This window comes from Gorilla gorilla, chromosome 13, assembly GCF_029281585.2.
Source record: "Gorilla gorilla gorilla isolate KB3781 chromosome 13, NHGRI_mGorGor1-v2.1_pri, whole genome shotgun sequence".
Classification (NCBI taxonomy): domain Eukaryota; kingdom Metazoa; phylum Chordata; class Mammalia; order Primates; family Hominidae; genus Gorilla; species Gorilla gorilla.
This window is the reverse complement of record NC_073237.2, coordinates 78,141,596-78,161,927: the sequence shown is the minus strand read 5'-3', so window position 1 is coordinate 78,161,927 and position 20,332 is coordinate 78,141,596. Positions and strand designations below refer to the sequence as shown.

General features: G+C 44.8%; 1 protein-coding gene across 1 annotated transcript; it reads right to left on the bottom strand.

Moving 5' to 3' along the window:
* Positions 1–729: 729 nt before the first annotated feature.
* Positions 730–7,214, bottom strand: LOC101126920 (spermatogenesis-associated protein 31D4). Its single transcript, XM_019034228.4, is given in 8 exon segments — positions 730–915; positions 918–1,004; positions 1,007–1,546; positions 1,549–2,860; positions 2,863–5,269; positions 5,549–5,609; positions 6,208–6,253; positions 7,012–7,214. Coding segments are annotated over 8 exon segments (4,773 nt in total). The 5' UTR covers positions 7,198–7,214; the 3' UTR covers positions 730–781.
* Positions 7,215–20,332: the final 13,118 nt, after the last annotated feature.

Sequence of the window (20,332 nt, the reverse complement as noted above, 5' to 3'; positions counted from 1 at the left end):
AAGGCATCTTTTCCTTACTCTCAGCTATATTTTACCCTAGGAGGTAGGTGGCTGCCTGGTCAACATTCCTGCCACAGACAGCCAGGTGATCTTTTTGCTCTGTAAAAATGTCATCAATCCAGGCAGCGTGGAGAAATACACAGGGAGGGGAACTACTTCCCCAAGTGACTTAACAGTAGAAAGACCTCAACGTTGAGGTCAAAATATGCTTCCCTAAATCATGGGCATGCCTTGTGTGTCAAATTCTTAAGCAGCATCCACAGTGTTCCTGACACCCTACCCCAACCAGCAATACCCTAAACACTCCCACCAACTTATATGATCCTGTGGTCAGTGACAACTTTTTTTAAATAGTGCTTAAACCACTATTTCTGAAAAATGTACCTGTCCTTGAACCTTTCTTCAGATATGGAAGGGCTGCCTTCCTTACTGCTCTAAAGGATATGAAGCAGTGAATGGGGAGGAAGGTGCAGGCTGCCATACGATATCAGTAAGTCTAAAGCAAAGAGGTAGAAAAGAGCTCATCTCCTCGGACTTCATCAGGGAGAGAAGGGGCTTTTGGAGGCACATGATACTCATTCTTCCACAAGAGCTCCAGGGGATTGGTCACCTTTTAAAATTCAGAAGACGGAGTCAGTAAGAGCTGAGCTAACTCCTATCTTTCCCTAACCACAAGCTTGGGTTACCCAAAACCTATACCTCCCAACACAATACACAGAAAAGACATCCTTCTTATTAGAACGTTTATTGGGGAGAGTCAAGATTCTCAACAAGGAGTTAATTATTTTGTGGGGGGAAATTTTCCTCCCTGGAAATGCTTTGGAAGTATTTTCTGTCCAGTTAGTAAAGGCACATCACTGAACACAGTGCTTTTAGCACTGGTCAGGATGACCCGAGGCACCAGGTTGACTTCACACTGCAAGTGGGGTTTGGCTGTGGCACAGGCTTCCTGTGGGGCATGGATTGGGGATGCCTTTGACACAATATCTTCCCCTTAAATGCCCAACTTCCTGGGGCTGTCTGTCCTTGTCTATGATCTGTCTAATCATTGCAGGATAATTCTGGCCGACAAAGATAGCTTGTTGGCTGCAAGATTTGGTACATGTCACTTTGCAGGAGGGAGCCATGTAGTTGCAGGGATAGCCCTGGACAGGCTCTGCTCTGACCTGCAGTTCTGGCACATTCTGAGCTTTCCCAAGCTGCACTGGGGAGGAAAGGGGCTCCTGGGGACAGGTGATATCTATTCAATGCCTATGCCCCAGCTTCTCTTCTATGAACTCCCCAGTGTCTTTCCTAATTTTCTGAGCTTCAATAGCCCCAGTAAAGACAGCTCTACTTTTAACTCGACCTCTATTCTGCACAGATGATGACAAGGAGCTACCCTTTTCCGGGGAACTTTCTTGTTTTCCATATGTTATGATGGGTTTATTAGACTGCTGCAAAAAGGTCTTCATCAATTTTCTGAAAAGGTTTTCAGGAGGAGGCTGTGTTTTCAAGGTTGGGGAAGATTTGCTCCCAAGCGACTCCCTTGATGTCTTGTTATGAATAGCATGGCTCTTCTGAGTTGGGATGTCCCCAACCCTGCGTCCCCTCCACCAAGCTCTCCTCCATTAGGTCTTAGAGGGCTCACTCTCTTTGTAGCTGGTGAAAAATTCTTAACTTGGCATTTCTGTAAGACGTGCATAGGGACCCTGGGCTCCTGCTGCTGTGCCACACGGACTCCTCTGACCTCCAAGTGGACATGCAGCACCTGGGAAGTTCCCATGTCCTGATTCGAGATGCCCTGGGCATGAGTCAGTAAGTCCTTGGAACTCAAGTTATCTAAGGCAAGAGACATGCCAGTGAAATGGCTCTGAGGTTGGCTATGCTTCCTCTGGACCAACTTTAACTGGCTCAACATCTGATTTTTAAGATATGATGATTTAGGAGTTTGAGGAACTGATATTCTTGGTGGGAAAATTTCAGTTTCATGAGAAGTGCTTCTTTTCACGTTTGTCACTAAGCAGCTTCCTGACTTGCTGGTTGTCAAGTTGTTCCTAGTTTGTGATTGAAGAGTACAGATCTCCTCTTCCTTGAACATCTCCTTCGACCCATTGGTGACAGGAAAGGTCTTTCTACTGCCCTGAAGCCTGTTAACATTATTACTGGCACTCTCTCTCTTATCCCTTGAATCACGGCTAACTCCAGCTTGCAGTATGGGCAGCTCTGCGCTGCATCTACTGGCAAGTACAGTCTGTTTCTGACTGACTTCGTCTATGATGCTGTGTGTGGGGGGCAGAAAAGTCTGTCTGCCATCCTCAGTTGTCCAGACACTTTCTGTAAGATCCTCATCAGTATCAGCGAATTCTCTTCTGAGGGTCCCCTGCTTTTCTTGATCAACAGGTGAGGTGACGAGGTGAGGATGACCCAAGATGGAGAATGAGCTTTTTGTTTCTAATTTTTCTCCTTGAAAATACGTAGTACCTCTTCTAAGGGGCGTGGAGGCACCATCTTTGGCATCTGTCTCTATAAGGTCATGGTCAGTATCAGGAAATTGTCTTCTCAGGGTCCCCTGCCCTTCTTTGCCAATAGGTGAGGAGACAGGCTGAGGATGATTAAGGACAGGGACTGAGCTTGTTGTTTCCAACTTTTCTCCTTGAAAAGTGCTTCATCTACGAGACTTAGAGACCCCATCTTTGGAATCTCCCTGAGAAATAAAGCTGGCTGAGGAGGGAAGGTCGAAATGGGAAAAGGAATTGGAAAGATCCACTTCTGATTTGAAGATTTCTGTGGGTTCACGGATCTTGTGGGGAAGGCCCCACAGCATCCTCATATGGAAAGATTTAATATGGGCTTCATATGGAAAGATTTAATATGGGCTTCCAACATCTTTTGTTTGTTAGAACTAAGGAAGGACATCTCCTGGGAGGTATCAACGCAGTGGTCCTCACTCACCAATGCTGCCAAATTTTGATGTTTAATTTGGCTTTGGGATTTCTCAGGAAGACATATTGTCTGCTTGACTGAGTGCCATGAACTATGCACAGTCCCAGGCATTCGACCCTCATTGATTTCCTCAAATTTCTTGCTCAAATGTACTGTCAGGGCATTTTCAAGTTGTTTCTGACCTAGTCTCACCCCTGAATCATTCCCTGACAGATGCATCATATGAGTTCCTAGGTCTCTCTCAGAGTTAGACCTCAGATCCTCATCTGAAGATGTCTCCGGATCATGCAAGAGATGGTTTTTTGGGGCAGTCTCCTGGCTGTATCCCTGATAATTCCCCACATTCTCCATGGAAAGCATATTTGAGCTCCTCTCGTGGAAGCTTCTAGGGAAGCTTGATCCGGACTTCTTTAGAACATTGCACCTCTGACCCTCAACCAAAGAGATATTTAACGGTCCATGAATGCTCTCTGACACAGATAGCTCTGAAATTTTGCTCTGAGGACGTAGCAATGACAGAGACTCATGGATTCTGCGGGGCAGGCCCCATCTGCGCTGGATGATCCTCTTTCGAATGTGTTGCTCTAGTTTCTTCCTTACCTCAGAGCTGAGTGGAAAATCTCCAGGAATGATGGAGATGGGAACATGGACCTTGAAGGACTTTCTGACCAATGCAGGACTGGCAGCTGGAGGACAAAAGTCTTCCCGGGATTTTTGAACCACAGATGGTAAACCCCACACACTTTCCTGCACTTTCTGCAACACGTTCCACTCCAGATGATTAATTTCAGATGGCATAAGAGACTGTGCCTCATTCTGGGGTCTATGAAAACACACTCCACACACCCTAATCAGGAATGGAGGACTAGGTAGTAGGGCTGGGAATGGAGATTGAGGTTGAGCCTGTGACTGGACCTGAGTGAGATGTAGGGACTGACCTCGGGGCAGGGTTTGAGGCAAGGGTAGAGGTTGGGTACTAGGCAAGAACAGAGGTTGGGGAGGGGGAAGTACTGGGGGTTCATGGGAAATAGATGTATTTGTAATGCCATTGAAGAATACCAACATGGAGGAACGGCCACGTTGGAGAAAAACAGTAGGATGCAGAGACTCACTGTGCAAAGACGGGAGACCCCAGAAGAGCTGGACATATTTTTGCTCTAAATGGTCCTCAAAACACTTAGAATATGGGGGCTGCTGATGGATGTGCTGCCACTCTAGTTTGCCTTTACTGGCCCAAAAAGGAAAGGATTCTGCTAAGTCATGCTTAACAGCAATTGAGGATAACATATTCTGTGAGGAATTTAGTTGGTAGTTTGGCCTAAGTTGTTTTGGGAAAGATCCTGGTTTCTTTCCATTTTCTTTCCACATCAGGAAATCACCCCTTCTTTTGACTTGTCTCTCCAGGAGTGCCAGAATGTCATGGCTGAGAAAAGAGATGTTAACAGGCTGTATGAGGTTGGCCACAGAGTGCCCCCCTAAAGAGGCCTCAGAAGAATGAAGGGTAAGAAGCTCCTCCATGAAATCAGATGGCACAAAATTGGAGGAAAAAGAGTCCTCGGCATAAGGCTGCCACCAAGAGAATTCTGAAGATGCAGGGCGTGAATGGTCAATGCCTTTGATTGTTGGGGCAGAGGTGGATGACCCACCAGGGCCACCTAGAGATAACATTTCCGGAAAAGTCTTCAAGATGGTGAGACTTGATTTAGACTGAGTCACAGTGCAATCTTCCGGTGGTAAAGCAGATGGGGTTGGTGGTTCATGACGATGAGCACATGAATCAGTGCGATTCGTGGCCTGAGAAATATCTTGGCATAGGGTGGAGCCAAATGAAAAGATGGTGTTCAGAGACAAACTGGCCTCAGGTTGGAGGCTGGGCTCCACTCTCTCAATGTGATGTGGTGGGAGAAGGGGAAAGGGAAGCTGTTCGGGTGGGGAATGATCTATGGGGAACTTGGAATCCAAGGGAGAAACAGGCTGTGGTGGCAGAGGGTCCCTCAGTGGTGAGGGTGAAAATAAGTAAGCTGAGGTGGTGATCAGGTCAGGTGAGAGAATTAAGGGGGGCGGTGGAGAGGGCTTAGGCCGAGGGGACAATATTAGGTCTTCTGGAGGGGTTGCTGAGGGGGTGGAAGCCAGAGTGAACGATGACTCAGTCCCAGAAGCTGAAGAAGCCAAAGGGGACACAGGGGGAGCAGCATCTTTCAGGGACTCCCAAGACAGCAGTCGCTGGATATCAGCAGTTGCTCTGTTACACGCCCGACAGACAGGGTCTGGGCATAACAGTCGACGAAAGAGGGTGGTATCATGATGCTGGCCCAGGGGACTGCAGGAAACAGGAGGTCCAAAGCTGCAGCCAGGATCAGAACAAGGAAATGAGGATCTGTTAGCCTGGCCTGGGTGGGGCCCCCTGAATCCTGCTTCACATTACCCCCCACCCATGAACTCACCATATGTGAGGTCATATGACCTCACTATAGCCTCTCCTCAAAGCATTCATTCACATACCCGTTCCTATGGCTACCCACTCCCAAAACTACAGCAGGCTACAAGGAATCCCTGAAATGAATAGAACATGCAAAAAAAAAGAAGGGGGTGGGAACAGGACAGAAGGGGAATGATTAATCACCTTTTCAGAATAGAATGTAGCTTTCTTTCCTCTTCTGCTTCCTTCTGCAAACTTTTCCGGTCTGGAAACCAGAACAGCATGTTACATGCAATGAAGGTAGAGGCACAGGGATCATACAGAAGTAACTCTGTGGAAGACCCTTGTGATATTAAACTCTGATAGCCCCAAGAATCAGTAGAAAAGGGCAAATATTCATTGATAATGTTCACAAGTTCACATGTGTATGTGGAATCATTAGTAGAATTCTTTCATATACATTATCCCATGTGATGCTCAAAACCACCACGTGAAACATAGACATCAGTGGTTACCTCCAGGAGGAATCCGAGCATCAAGGAAGTCAAAGTACTTATGCAAAGTTGTGAGACAGAAACTCTGACTCCAAGCCAACCAGTAGTCCTTCCTCGATATCTCAGGTGGCCACCAATTGGGCAACACCCATTACTCAGGTCCATCACTTTGTCATGCCCATGAATGGGCAGAGCAGGGCCTCTGAGCAGTGTCTCAGGTCTGATTGCTTTCCCATGAGCCTGTCTTCTGAGGGCTCTGTTTTCTGAGACTATCTAGTAACTGACATTCTAAGAAATCATGGGACTGAGTCCTCATGAAAGAGACAGAAAGGGTCACCCTGAAGCTCAGATAGAGTAGGCTGACATTACCTTTAAATGTCACGCTTTTCCTTTTCCTCCTGGCTCTGCCCTGATGCTGAGAATGAAACAAAGATAATGACAGGCTGGTACTCACTTCTCTCACACTCTATGAAGCTCATTCATTCATTCATTCATTCATTCATTATACAAGAATGATATGACTCTCTAATTAATAGAAATATGTTCTTGTTATCAATTTTTAAAGGTCATAAAATATTTCTCGTTTTCCCTTCTCTGAAAAGCTGAAAGAGGATTTCTTCTGTGAGAGCCACACTTGATGTGCTCATTTAGAAGTCCTAATCCAGGGCACAGACTCAGAGATCAACAGTCACATCTGTGCTCCCTGACAGGACAAGCATCCCAGAGACAGAGCTCTGGCTCCAGCCTCTGCTCAGAGGCTCTCAGCGTTACTCCCCTGGTCAGCCCAACAAGAAGGAAGGCTTTGTTGAATGACGGGTGACATGGGAATCTGACTCATGATCAAATTTCAGCAGACACTATTCTCCTTCAGAGAGCCCAAACTCTCTAAATAATCCCATCTGGGACCACAGAATTACTGTGCTTGGGATTTTATCCTGGAACTCTCCACCACAGCCAGATAGGTAGTCTATGAGCTACAGATGGAAATCTTAGTCCTCCTGAACCCCTACATCTGCCCAACCTGTTCCACGGAAGAGTGAAGTTCTATCCTCTCTTCAGACTTCCCATCTAAGACATGTCTCTGTACCAACCAAACTTATTTAGAAATGTGGGAATACGATTCGGAAACAACAACAAGGCATCTCTCTTGGGTGTTCACCCACAGTTCCTTACCTTTTGGATGTCATTATTTTTTTCGGTAAGTGATGAATACAGGGTCAATACCATGTAGAACAAGTACAGTATAAACAACCCCAACCCACTCAAGCAGGTGAAGTTGAGGTCAATATCCAAACAATGTGAGTCAGGGCTCAGCCCTGTCTCAGTATAGCTGTTCAGAAAACAGAGGATATTCTCCATGGTCTGAATAGCTCAGCTGCCTGAAGCAACTGAGCACTGAGGGTGCCCAGGCTTAACTATAAGCACAGGCCTGCATCACAGAGCATGGAAGAGTCACAGAGGGTTTCTGAGGGTGGAGGGAGCAACAAGAGGAGGGTGTGTCCACAGCCCCAACCCCACCAGCCCAGCTGACTCCACCTTCCTGGGCCCTCTAGGTCCCTCTGTCCTACCCTGACACTCCGTTTCCCAACTCCATCCTTTTCCAAGTCATATATTTATCTTAGTTGAATTTTCCGTTTGTTCCAACAGTAAACCAGGCATTACCCAAGTCCCACTTTGCTATTTGGAGCCCTTAACTTGGACCCCACCAACTACACTGCCTTGAAAGCCTGAAATACTGCCTGGAATATTTGTTGTACCCAGGCTTTTCTACTCTCAGGATCACATATGTCCTCAAATCCGTCTTATCTACAGAATGTTTTTGCCTTACGTAAATGCAGATATAAAACTTAAACTTCCTTTATTCTTACTTCGTTTCGTGAATGTTGAACATTACATTCTTTGTTTTGAAGTCAGTTTTTACTATTTCCAATCAGAGGGACTGACTCAGATGATTAAAACTAACGTTATCAAGGAAAAGAAGCTCACTGCCCAATTTGATTTTTTTGAGAAAAGATGTTTTTATTGTAAATTAACCAAAAAGGAGACAGGAGTCCAGCTCAAATCAGTCCTGTGTGCTGGCTTTCATGCAGTCTTTTTATTAGAAAACATTTAGGGAGTTGCCTCTGGAATTAATAGTTGATTGCTGGAAGGAAAGGGGAGGTCTGAAAATCCTCGGCATGCACAGTTTTCTTTAATGCTGCCTCATGTATTCCACGTGCACATTTGTGGGGAGTTGGTTAAAATGTGGCAGAAATTTGGGCTGTGACGCCAGCCAGCTTCTTCTGTGCAAACTCCAGTTGGCCTTAACAGTTTTAATCCATTTTAGCCAGTTTTTAAATCTCAGAAGCAGGGAGTGTTTCGGCATTTTAGCAAGTTACTGTTGTTGTTGTTTGATCTCCTAACTTGTAAACTGATTAATTTCGTTAGTCATTGTTTTCTTCAACTCTCTGGGGCATGGTTTCACTAATAATGCATTATTTAACATCTACAAAATGAAAATAAGTGTACAATAAATGTATGTAATTGAAACTTCCTGGGACCTTAGGGGTAAATTTATAGAACTTATTTTTCTCAAGTTAGTGAAGTTTAAACTGTTCAAGCACTTTTGGAACATACTCTGTACACAAACACACATACGCATCGACCTAAAAGGGAGAAGTTGATGGAAAATTATTATAAGTAGAGAGTTAATTTGGGTCAAGCTTGAGGATTGCAACCTGGGAACACAGATGCAAGTCGACCTAAATATACACTCCAATTAGCAGTAGTAACAAGTGGGTTTTTAAAGTCAAAAAAGGGGACAAGGAGTGGGCTGATACAAAGTTGTTATCAGGAATTCTCATTGGTTTACAGAAATGACATTGGTTAGTGATTGGCTATACGTTGTTAAGCTATAGGGGGTGGGTTATATTGTCAGGTGTGGCATTATTTGGTTAATGTCTAGCTACATGTGGCAATAGCAAGCAGTTTCAAGAGATGAATACATAGCTCAAGGAGGAAGTAGGGCCATGATTCCTGCCTCATTTTAGTGTCTCTCTAGGCCTGATAATTTAAGAGGACTCACAGTCCTCAGATAAAAGTTCTTTTCTTTACAAACACACCCACACACCCATCCTGTGACAAATCAATCAGTATTTTCAAATCCAGAATCAATTAGTTCCTCCTTTTATTTTAATTTCTTATTTGTCATTTTGACCCCACATTTTCTAACTCTCCCTCAAACACAACCAGGCCCAACCCTCCACATCACTTTGGTGACAAGCATGCAACTCCCTTAAAACAGGGATAGGTTACAGTGCGCTAAGCTATTGTGATCTAAAAGACCAAAATAGATGCCCCTTTATCAACTAAGACAGACCCTTAGGTTAAGGAAACAAAGTTACCGATGGGTCAAGGGTTCAGGGCCTGGATGGCATGGCAAATTTCTAATTTTCTATAACTAAACTCCCTCTAACCAAATGAGCTATCAGCTCTGATTGGACAGAGGACCAGCCTTACAAACGTTCTTTTCTGATAAGCTACTAATATTAGAGATTTCCAGTTTCTGCCAGATTATAGAGGCAGCACACAAACCGCCTCTGTCCTACAGTTCACCTTATGATGTAAAGGGCCAAATTCTACCTCATTTTAGTGCTAAACCCCCACTCCAAAGTCAACATGGGATGTATGTTACATATGTTTACTCATTATGGTGTGCTCAGCTCCCGCATAAATATATATAGCTTTTCCCCCAAACTTGTTGAATATGTGTGAATATGAATATAAAACCCAACCTGTCCTTCCCCTATTCCAACAGAGAGCACCTTCATTCCACAGTGGATGCTTTCCCTTCCTGGACTGCAAATTGATAAGAGCAATGAGGCTCTCCTTTCTACTATTTAACCATCTTGGTAGTCTTTTGGATGATACTACTGATCCCATCAGTGTTTGGTGGCAGAGTGAGACTTAGGTGTGTCAAAGCCTTAGAGCAGAACGTAGTCTTAAGCAACCTCACCTGACTACACTGTGGGCCATGTACATGTGATTTTTCCTCAGTGCCTTGGCATCCAAAAAACCTTGAGAACAACTGCTCTATATTCTATATAATTACCCCTGCAAATATCCAAATACCAACTGCCTGTCATACTTTATTCAGGCCCCTCTTGTCAGGTTTGAATGATCCCAATATCCCCCATCCCTAACCCGTCTTCCTACACATTCTTTTCTAAACTCTATCTTGACAGCTGTCCTCTGAACTGTCTCTTAATTTCTCATGTCTTTCTTAAACTATGAAGCCCTTTATCTGACACCCATGGGCCACCACTGCTATTTGATCCCTTTTGAAGGGGTAAGACAGCCTTCAAGCCAGGCCAGGTCTCCTTTCAATTATACAGGAGAAGGTAACCTGCCTTGAGGATAAAATCTGCCAAGAGATGCCACTTCCTCCTCTCTTTGATATGCAGTCTCAGTCAAGCTTTCATCTAATAAATATTTACTGCTGGAAACTAGGAGACACAAGCATCTGTAAGCCACCGGCTCTGCCCTTGACCTCCTGGTGCAGTTGGAGCAATCAGTTCTACACAGCTCAAGATCTATACAAACGTAGAGGAGAGTTTCCACCCCCTCCAGCATTTACAATCGCCAAACGATCTCTGGAACGGATCAGATATTGTGGGTCATAACTTCTCAGACACATCATGCTCTTTAGCAAGAAATCCCTGCATGTCCACCCTCTCCAATTTTCTGATACCAATTAATAATTCTTTGAGAAGATGGTCAAAGAATAGCTTCTCTCTTTTAAAATGTCATTCATTAGCTAGATATCTTTGCAAACATACGTGTGCCCACAGTTGAAAGCTTCAAGAAGTTTCAGTAAAAAGGCTTTTCCCCAAATGCTAATAAGATTCCCTTTCTGAACCTGGTAGAAGCTCCTTCAAAATTTAAAGGAACAAGAGACTAGAGATATATTTATTTTCTTTTTTTGTACCACCAACAGTAAATTCCATTGACATTGAGTGGCAGTGCTTCACACCACTTATCCTTTCTGCACTAGCACCAACTAGAAATAATAGATTTGTCTACCTTATGAACAGGTCTACTTCCAGCCATCTCAGTGCATTTTTTTTTATTTTTTATTTTTTATTTTTTATTGATCATTCTTGGGTGTTTCTCGCAGAGGGGGATTTGGCAGGGTCATAGGACAATAGTGGAGGGAAGGTCAGCAGATAAACAAGTGAACAAAGGTCTCTGGTTTTCCTAGGCAGAGGACCCTGCGGCCTTCCGCAGTGTTTGTGTCCCTGGGTACTTGAGATTAGGGAGTGGTGATGACTCTTAAGGAGCATGCTGCCTTCAAGCATCTGTTTAACAAAGCACATCTTGCACCGCCCTTAATCCATTTAACCCCGAGTGGACACAGCACATGTTTCAGAGAGCACAGGGTTGGGGGCAAGGTCACAGATCAACACGATCCCAAGGCAGAAGAACTTTTCTTAGTACAGAACAAAATGAAAAGTCTCCCATGTCTACTTCTTTCCACACAGACACCGCAACCATCCGATTTCTCAATCTTTTCCCCACCTTTCCCCCACTTCTATTCCACAAAACCGCCATTGCCATCATGGCCCGTTCTCAATGAGCTGTTGGGTACACCTCCCAGACGGGGTGGTGGCCGGGCAGAGGGGCTCCTCACTTCCCAGTAGGGGCGGCCGGGCAGAGGCGCCCCTCACCTCCCGGATGGGGCAGCTGGCCAGGCGGGGGACTGACCCCTCCACCTCCCTCCCGGACGGGGCAGCTGGCCGGGCGGGGGGCTGACCCCCCACCTCCCTCCCGGACGGGGCGGCTGGCCGGGCGGGGGGCTGACACCCCCACCTCCCTCCCGGACGGGGCGTCTGGCCGGGCAGAGGGGCTCCTCACTTCCCAGTAGGGGCGGCCGGGCAGAGGTGTCCCTCTCCTCCCGGACGGGGCGGCTGGCCGGGCGGGGGGCTGGCCCCCCCACCTCCCCCCCGGAGGGGCGTCTGGCCGGGCAGAGGGGCTCCTCACTTCCCAGTAGGGGCGGCCGGGCAGAGGTGCCCCTCTCCTCCCGGACGGGGCGGCTGGCCGGGCGGGGGGCTGGCCCCCCCACCTCCCTCCCGGAGGGGCGTCTGGCCGGGCAGAGGGGCTCCTCACTTCCCAGTAGGGGCGGCCGCGCAGAGGTGCCCCTCTCCTCCCGGACGGGGCGGCTGGCCGGGCAGGGGGCTGACCCCCACACCTCCCTCCCGACGGGGCGGCTGGCCGGGCAGAGGGGCTCCTCACTTCCCAGTAGGGGCGGCCGGGCGGAGGCGCCCCTCACCTCCCGGACGGGGCGGCTGGCCGGGCGGGGAGCTGGCCCCCCCAACTCCCTCCCGGATGGGGCAGCTGGCCTGGCGGGGGCTGACCCCCACCTCCCTCCCGGACGGGGTGGCTGCGGGGCGGAGACGCTCCTCACTTCCCAGACAGGGTGGTTGCCGGGCAGAGGGGCTCCTCACTTCTCAGACGGGGCGGCTGCCGGGCGGAGGGGCTCCTCACTTCACAGACGGGGCGGTTGCCAGACAGAGGGTCTCCTCACTTCTCAGACAGAGCGGCCGGGCAGAGACGCTCCTCATCTCAGTGCATTTTCACAACCTATGAGGTTAGCAGGTCAGGTATTATGCCTGTTTTTTTTTGTTGTTGTTTTTTTCCCTTTTAATTTGCTTTTATTACAACAGGCACTTAGATTTTCTCTGAATATTGTGCCTATTTTATCAATGAATGCAACCAAAGATCAGAGAGGGTAAGTGACTTCTCTAGATCAGACAGCAAATAAGTATTAGAGCTCTAATGAATAAATTCTCTACATTCTCGATGCTTCCACTTTAAACAATATTAATATGTAATTTTGTAAAATTAAAAGTATCCCCTAATCCTAAAATTAAAGCAGTTGTATAGCTAAGAATATTCACTTTGCCCATTAAATGCTGACAAATTTGAGAAGTAATGAAAAACTATTTTGGTACTCTATCACCTCTTAGGTAACTTTTTCTTTCCACACTTAGCATCATTTTCTTTATAGGGTTTTTTTTTTTTTCCTATCCTCTTCTTAAAACTTGCTTTCAAGAACTGTGTTACATATGACTCCCAGTAATGTATAAAAGTTTAAAATGTCATTCCTCCCAGGAAAACATTTCACACATTCTACATGTATCTACCTCCATGCCTTGTAATAAGCTCTTACAAGAGCATTTTAGGCAGCCTTTGGGAGGTGGCAGAGGTGGCTTCTGGTAGAGTGGGACTGTCTTACCACTACCCCATGACATCTTCCCAATTTACCTACATCACCACCCAGAAGTCTGTTCTTGGATTTCACACTGCACTTGGTTATATTGTCTCCAAGGAGGAGTCTTTTCCAAAAACTCTACTACAGTAATATGCTACCATTTGAGGACATTCAGTATACATGGCAATAAAGTTACATTTTGTCCAAGCTTGTTGCTCTCTGACATTTTTGTAGTACAACCAACCATATTAGAATGTCTATGAAATGAGAGCTTTGGGGTCTAAATGCACTTTTCATCAAGTCTCTGGGTGCCTCACTTTGCCCTCTTGCCAACACTCTCAAACTTAGCCCTTGAAATCAGCCAGAATGATGATGTGTAATAATTAACATTTAAGAGTGATGAACACCTAGCCGGGTGCGGTGGCTCACACCTGTAATGCCAGCACTTTGGGAGGCATAGGAGGGCGGATCACGAGGTCAGGAGATCGAGACCACGGTGGAACCCCGTCTCTATTAAAAATACAAAAAATTAGCAGGGCGTGGTGGCAGGCGCCTGTAGTCCCAGGTACTCAGGAGACTGAGGCAGGAGAATGGAGTGAACCCAGGAGGCGGAGGTTGCAGTGAGCCGAGATCGCACCACTGCACTCCAGCCTGGGCGACAGAGCAAGACTCCATCTCAAAAAAAAAAAGAAAGAAAAAATAAACAAAAAGAGTAATATGAACACCTTATATTTTTGAGGTTCTATTCTTAGTAAGTCAGAAAAGGGTGTCGAAAGGGGAAATGCAATCCACACAGAGAACATGAACAAATCTACAATATCTAGAAAAGTGTATGTCTGGTTAAACTAAAGCATAAGATATGTGCCTGAGGATGAACCTAGCAAAAAATTAGGCTGAAAAAGTAGAAGGGGACCCAATTGTGAAAGACTAAATGACAATGTAAGAAGCTTGACCTTTGTACTGAGGGCAGTGGGAAGCGAATTTTTCTATACCATAAGAACAGCACACTCAGCTCTGTGTTTTGGAAAGAAGACTGGCAAACAGAAGCTGGTGAGAGTTCATGGGGAAACACACAAACCAATTACTGTATCACATAATACTCTTTCTCCAGCCAGTGATATAAAACAAGATGAATTCTGGTTTATACAAAAATGTTAACTTATGGGCTTATATTTGTCCACAATAGAGTAGATCCAGCTTCTCACTTACTCTCCCTTGGATATGCCTTCATTCACTCATTCTCAGGCCACATCTCTGGTGGCCAAAGATGGCATCCAGCCAGGAGAAAGGAGAATCATTGTCCTGGCATTGCCAAGCAAAGTGCCAACTTTGAGGGTCCAGGATCAGCTTAGGTTATAAGAATACTCCTGAAATAATCACTGGTAACCAGAGAGCACTAATGGTCTAGCTTAGTCAGGCTACTCAAAAGTGTGATCCGTGGACCAGTCCCTGTCCACAAGTTTTGCGACTGTGTGTCACAAGATGAATATAGAAATCGAGAGTGGTTAGAAATTTTACTGCAATTTGACGGGGTAATTCAATCTAATAATAAAAAGTTGAGGCTTGTATTCTGTATGTGTTTGTCTTTTTTTTTTTTTTTTTTTTTTTGAGACAGAGTCTTGCTTTATCACCCAGGCTGGAGTGCAGTGGTGTGATCTCGGCTCACTGCAAACTCTGCCTCCCGTGTTCACGCCATTGTCCTGCCTCAGCCTCCTGAGTAGCTGGGACTCAGGCTACTGCCACCACGCCCGGTTAATTTTTGTATTTTTAGTAGAGATGGGGTTTCACCATGTTAGCCAGGATGGTCTCGATCTCCTGACCTCGTGATCCGCCCACCTCAGCCTCCCAAAGTGCTGGGATTACAGGCCTGAGCCACCACGCCCGGCCTTGTGTGTCATTTTTTTTTGTTGATTCTTTTTTTTGTATTTTACACAAGTATCAATCCACAGTGGATGCAGGGGTGGGGAGTCCTTCACCACAGATAGTTTTAGAATCTGTGGCTTAATGTACATGCTCCACTCTGAAGCGTTGGTGTGTGGTTAATTTTATGAGTTAACATAAGGGAAAGAAGAATTTGCCCCTTTTTTCTACCTTCCTGCCTGAGCTGGGGCATCAATCTTCTCCCGCCCTCAGACTGAGACTTACACCATGGGCCCCTTTGGTTCTCAGGCCATAGCTTATATGTATCTTACTGGTTCTGTTTTTCTGGAGAACACTGACTAATACAGTAAGGGTGTGTCAGGATCCGGGAAGCACATGGGGAGAATGCTGGGGAAACCTTTCCCTCTGGCTATGAGAAAGGACTAAAACAAATGTCCACTATAATCCTGGGGCTTAATTTGGAGAGGGAAAGGACTCTCCCAGACTTATTTTCTCCCTCCTATTTTCTCATGCTTTCCTCCACAGTGACCCATCCTTAGTCCGAGTCTGGTAAAAATTTACTCTGGAAAAGCTTTGGCTATGGCCATTATAATAAGCTAAACATTACATGCCCATTCACTCACCTTCCCATTGGAACTTTATTGCTAGAATCAAAGTATCCAAATGGCTCTCCTACGCCATTAAGAGCAAAACAATTTTGAGCTAGACTAACACGAGGTAATTACTAAATTGAGTCAAATTCCTTTGCTATGCTCTTGGCACTGAGATATGGAAACTCCGGAGTCCTGTAAGAGGTCTGAAGAAAAAAAAAATGTTCAAGACAAATTTCAGAGATTGGAGTTTTTCATTAAAAGTACATTTTAGAAAATCGTTCTAGTTAACTTGCTAAAGAAGTTGTATGGGGAAGAAATGTGTGCAGCTCTTTGGAAACTTGAGGTTTTCATTTCTCTTTTTGAAATAAAATGGAAACAATAAAAGCACAATTAAAAATAAAATTTTAAAAACATAATCTAAGAGTATTTTGTTTCTTTTTCTAATTAAAGCTCTGCAATTAAAGTTTCACTGGAGAGCAACCTGTGTTTTTAATCTCACTGTCCATGAAGGGCTAATACGGGCAACAGGAGGTGAGATGTCTGCTACACTCTTGGAAGTGACCTTGGAGAACTTTCCAGTCTGACTGAGAAATGCCGTCTGCTTTCTCATTTTACAAATTGGAAACTGAGGCCAACACAGGTTTAATTCTTTTCTCCTTAATTCATTGTTGCATGCACATGTGTGTGTGTGTGTCTGTATGTGTGTTTTCTCTCAGGGACCTTGGAAACTGGATGTCTGCACAGTTTTAACATAATTTAGACACAGAATATGAGATTTCTTCCTTTCCCAGGCCCTAAATAACCTACCAGCACCAAGAGGAGGGCTCAAAAAGCACCAAGTTTTATCTTGTGTTGCCTTGAAATACATAATTTTTGCCTAAGTGAACTTCACAAACAATTAAGATAGTAATGCTTTTTGTGAAAATCTAACTAAAATCTAGCTGAAAACGTATTAAAATCCAACTAAAACGTGACTCACATCACTCAAGATTCTCACATCTAGAAATACGTAAGATCAGCTTTGGAAGGTAAGTGCACCTCATGTGCCAATTCTAATAATGGTGGCTATCTGGGCACATTTTAAGGATTCGGAGGGTCTGTCTGAAAAAAAAAATGCAGTGATCTGCTAGTGACATCTGGTAGGAGAAGGGAGGAAAGGGATCAGACTGATAATAAACTTGCTACATATTTGCCACCTTTGGCTTGGATATTAAGGAAACTACCCAAGATTATTTTTTCTGAGCCCTTTCCAATGCTTACTCAAACAAGGTATTAAATACATCAATTTAAAAAAATTGCATTCCAGTCATTTCTCAAATTTACATACGTAGGCAAAGTCAACCAAGGGCATTCAAACAAAGGTAGAAAAAGTACAGAATACAGGCTACATTGCTTCCCAAACACTTCCTTTTTTTCATGTAATAACAAATTGCAAAACAGAATTTGCCTGCTGGAAGAGTGAGTGGAGAATGCAAATATCCCCAGCATCCTGGCTTAGCTATTTCTTGGCCATGTTGCCCAGCACCTGACACTGAGGCATCCTTAGAAATACTTTTGGGAGATTAGGTATGAAAATTCTCTTTGTAAAGCAAAAGTTGCATTGGTCTCTTCCCATCCCTGGATTGCTGGAATGAGAACACAGGCAACTCTTTGGAGGGCACCAAGATCAGAGTCTGCCCTATTGACGCAGGTATTTTTGAGAATCAATCTAAAATTGTCGTTATTAAAAAATCATTCAGCCAGGCACGATGGCTCACACCTGTAATCCCAGCACTTTGAGAGTCCAAGGTGGGTGGATCACTTGAGGTCAGGAGTTTGAGACCAGCCTCTGCAACATGGCAAAACCTTGTCTCTACTAAAAATACAAAAATTAGCCAGGTGTGGTGGCATGTGCCTGTAGTCCCACCTACCTAGGAGGCCGAGGTCGGAGGATCATTTAAGCACAGGAGACGGAGGTTGCAGTAAGCTGAGATCACACCACTGCACTCCAGCCTGGTCAACAGAGCTAAACCCTGTCTCAAAAAATAAACGAATTAATTAATTAATTAAATTTTAAAATCACCCAGTGGCTGGTTTTCAGTGATTCTTTCCTATAATATTTAAGATTTTGAGAGGGGGACCCGTGATTATTTATACAGCTCGATTAGGTTCCTTTCCTTCATTTGAACCTGAGCTCTTCTTTCCAGCAAGACACAGTGTGATATGCACTGAAGATACAAAGGGAAATAGGAGACAGTCTGTGCTTTCAAAGAGTTCAAACCTAATTAATGATCAAAGAATATATAGAAGCATATCTTAGTCCAATATCAGCAAATTTTTTCTGTAAAGGGCCAGATAGTAAAAGCCGTCCATGCTGTGGGTCATCAGGTTCCGTGGCAACTACTCAGCTCTGAGGCTATAGCACAAAAGCAGCCACAGCCAGTCCTTAAACAAATGGCATGGCTAATTTCTAATAAAAATGTATTTACAGAGAAATTCTGCTAACCAGATTTGAACTACTGTTTGCTGACCCCTGACTTAGATTCTACTCGGTGAATCATAGAACTTGAGCATCTCTCAGGGGAAAAGGTTAAAAAATGGGCAGATCAGTTTTTGGTTAGTATGGTGGCTTGAATAATGACATATTTATACATAGGTGGTGATTTTTTAATTTATTGAAATCCCAAAGAAGATCTATGACATCTCTGGTGAATCTGTGAGAAAATTACATAGTTACATTTACCAATAGAATGGTTTTATTCATTTAAAAACTATTTTTAATACAAGATTTGCCATGTCACCAATTGATTCAATGAGGCACAATTGCCAAACTTGAAAGTAATGTTGTAGAAATCCACAGGGCAGAGTGGAGAACACCCTAAAGGGAAATAAGAAAAATCATCATGGAAAGCATACAGTGTAAATGCACCCCCATCATGCGGAGGATGAAAATTTCAAATTATCATGGAATAATCTGGAAAAACCACTCTCACCCCAAAACCTCAACGGGGACTCTCCCCATTCATCTCCCTTCCAACAACTAGGAATTTGTTGAGCAATGGGACAAATAAAGCAGTCTGGAGAATCTGATGGAAGATAAGAAAGCACTATTTTAATATTAGCTGTACTGATATTCTAATGAAATCCTTACCTTACAAAAAGAACTTGCTCCTGAAAAGTGGATTTCAGATGTCCACTGAAACACAAAGCCTTGTTGTATAATCAGGTGCAGAAGTCCTTCTACTGACCACCTGGTCATGGACAGAGGCCCGGGACCAATGATGCCCTGTGTCCCTGTGTGTGCTAGTTCATTCTGGGTCACAGTCATGAAGTGTCACCAGTATCCACAGAGCTGTGCGCTCTGTTTTCCACTCGCTTCCATAGCTTCTGCCTCCTGCCATAAAACCAGTGAGTGTCACGGTGCAGGCAAACCCTGCAGGCTGCTGAGCTGAGAGGAGGCCAGATCCCTAGAGAGCTATGCAGCAGGCACTGGGATACCCCCACCCCACCTGGTCCTGCCCCCACACGGAACTCCCGTGATTAGTAGTCCATATGGATCACGTAGACCCATCCAACACACTCCTGGCCTGTGGCTCAGTGACACCTTGCACATGTATTTAACCTCCCCCTTCCTTATATCAGATGTTGAGTGATCAGGTCTGTGGCCCTGTCTCATTAAAGTCTTGTGATTAACTGTGAAAAGAAGGAAGAAAAAGGAAAGGAGAGGAGAGGAGAGGGGAGCAGAGGGGAGGGGAGGGGAGGAGAGGAGAGGAGAAGAGAGGAAAGGAGAGGAGGAAGGGAGGAAGGGAGGAAGGGAGAAAGGGAGGGAGAGAGGGAGGGAGGGAGGGAAGCAGGGAAGGAGGGAGGGAATAAGGAAGAAAGGAAGGAAGGAAGGAAATACAGAGGCTTTGTGTAGACATTGCCACCAGCTCAGCTTATATAACAAAGCAGCTCACGTCCCAAAGTTCATCACACTTTTCCTCATCATATGATTAAATTTCACAGTGTCCTGGAGATTAGAGAGACAAGCACTCTGTTTTACTGTGAAACCTAATTCCAGACAGATTCAGTGATAGTCAATGGCAGGATCATTGCCAACATTCACAAAATGACACTCATTTCTGGCCACCAAACTAACTTCACTTCCACATCACAGATGTGTCTGCTCTAACCCAAGTGTGTGTGTGTGTGTGTGTGTGTGTGTATGTGTGTATCCTTAATATTTGGAGCCCATCAAAATATCCCAAAGATGTCAGCTGACAAATTTAGTACATCTTTTACCCGACATTAGGTACTTGTATTTTCAAAGAGGATTTTTTAAAGATCAAAGAGTCTTTCAAGGCCTGAATAATGATTTTGTAATGGCATAACTTCAAACATCATGAGCAATAAAATAACTTAATTGAACAAAGGAAGTGGGCTCTTCCACAACTAACCCTGACTATTAGTTTCCCAAACACTTAAGAAACAGTTTTTTTCAATCAAGTTAGTAATGGATAACCAGCTGTCCATCCACCATATTCATTTCTCACCATTTTCACACAAATTGCATATCATAGCAAGCTATCCAATGGACTTGGTTAACTAAGTTCTTTTTTTTTTTTTCTTTTTTTTTTCTTTTTTTTTTTGAGACAGGGCCTTGCTCTGTCACCCAGGCTGGAGTACAGTGGTGAAATCATAGCTCACTGCAGCCTCAAACTCCCTGGCTCAAGTGATCTTCCTGCCTCAGCCTCACAAGTAGCTGTAACAACAGGCACGTGCCACCACATCCAGCTAATTTTTGTTGTTGATT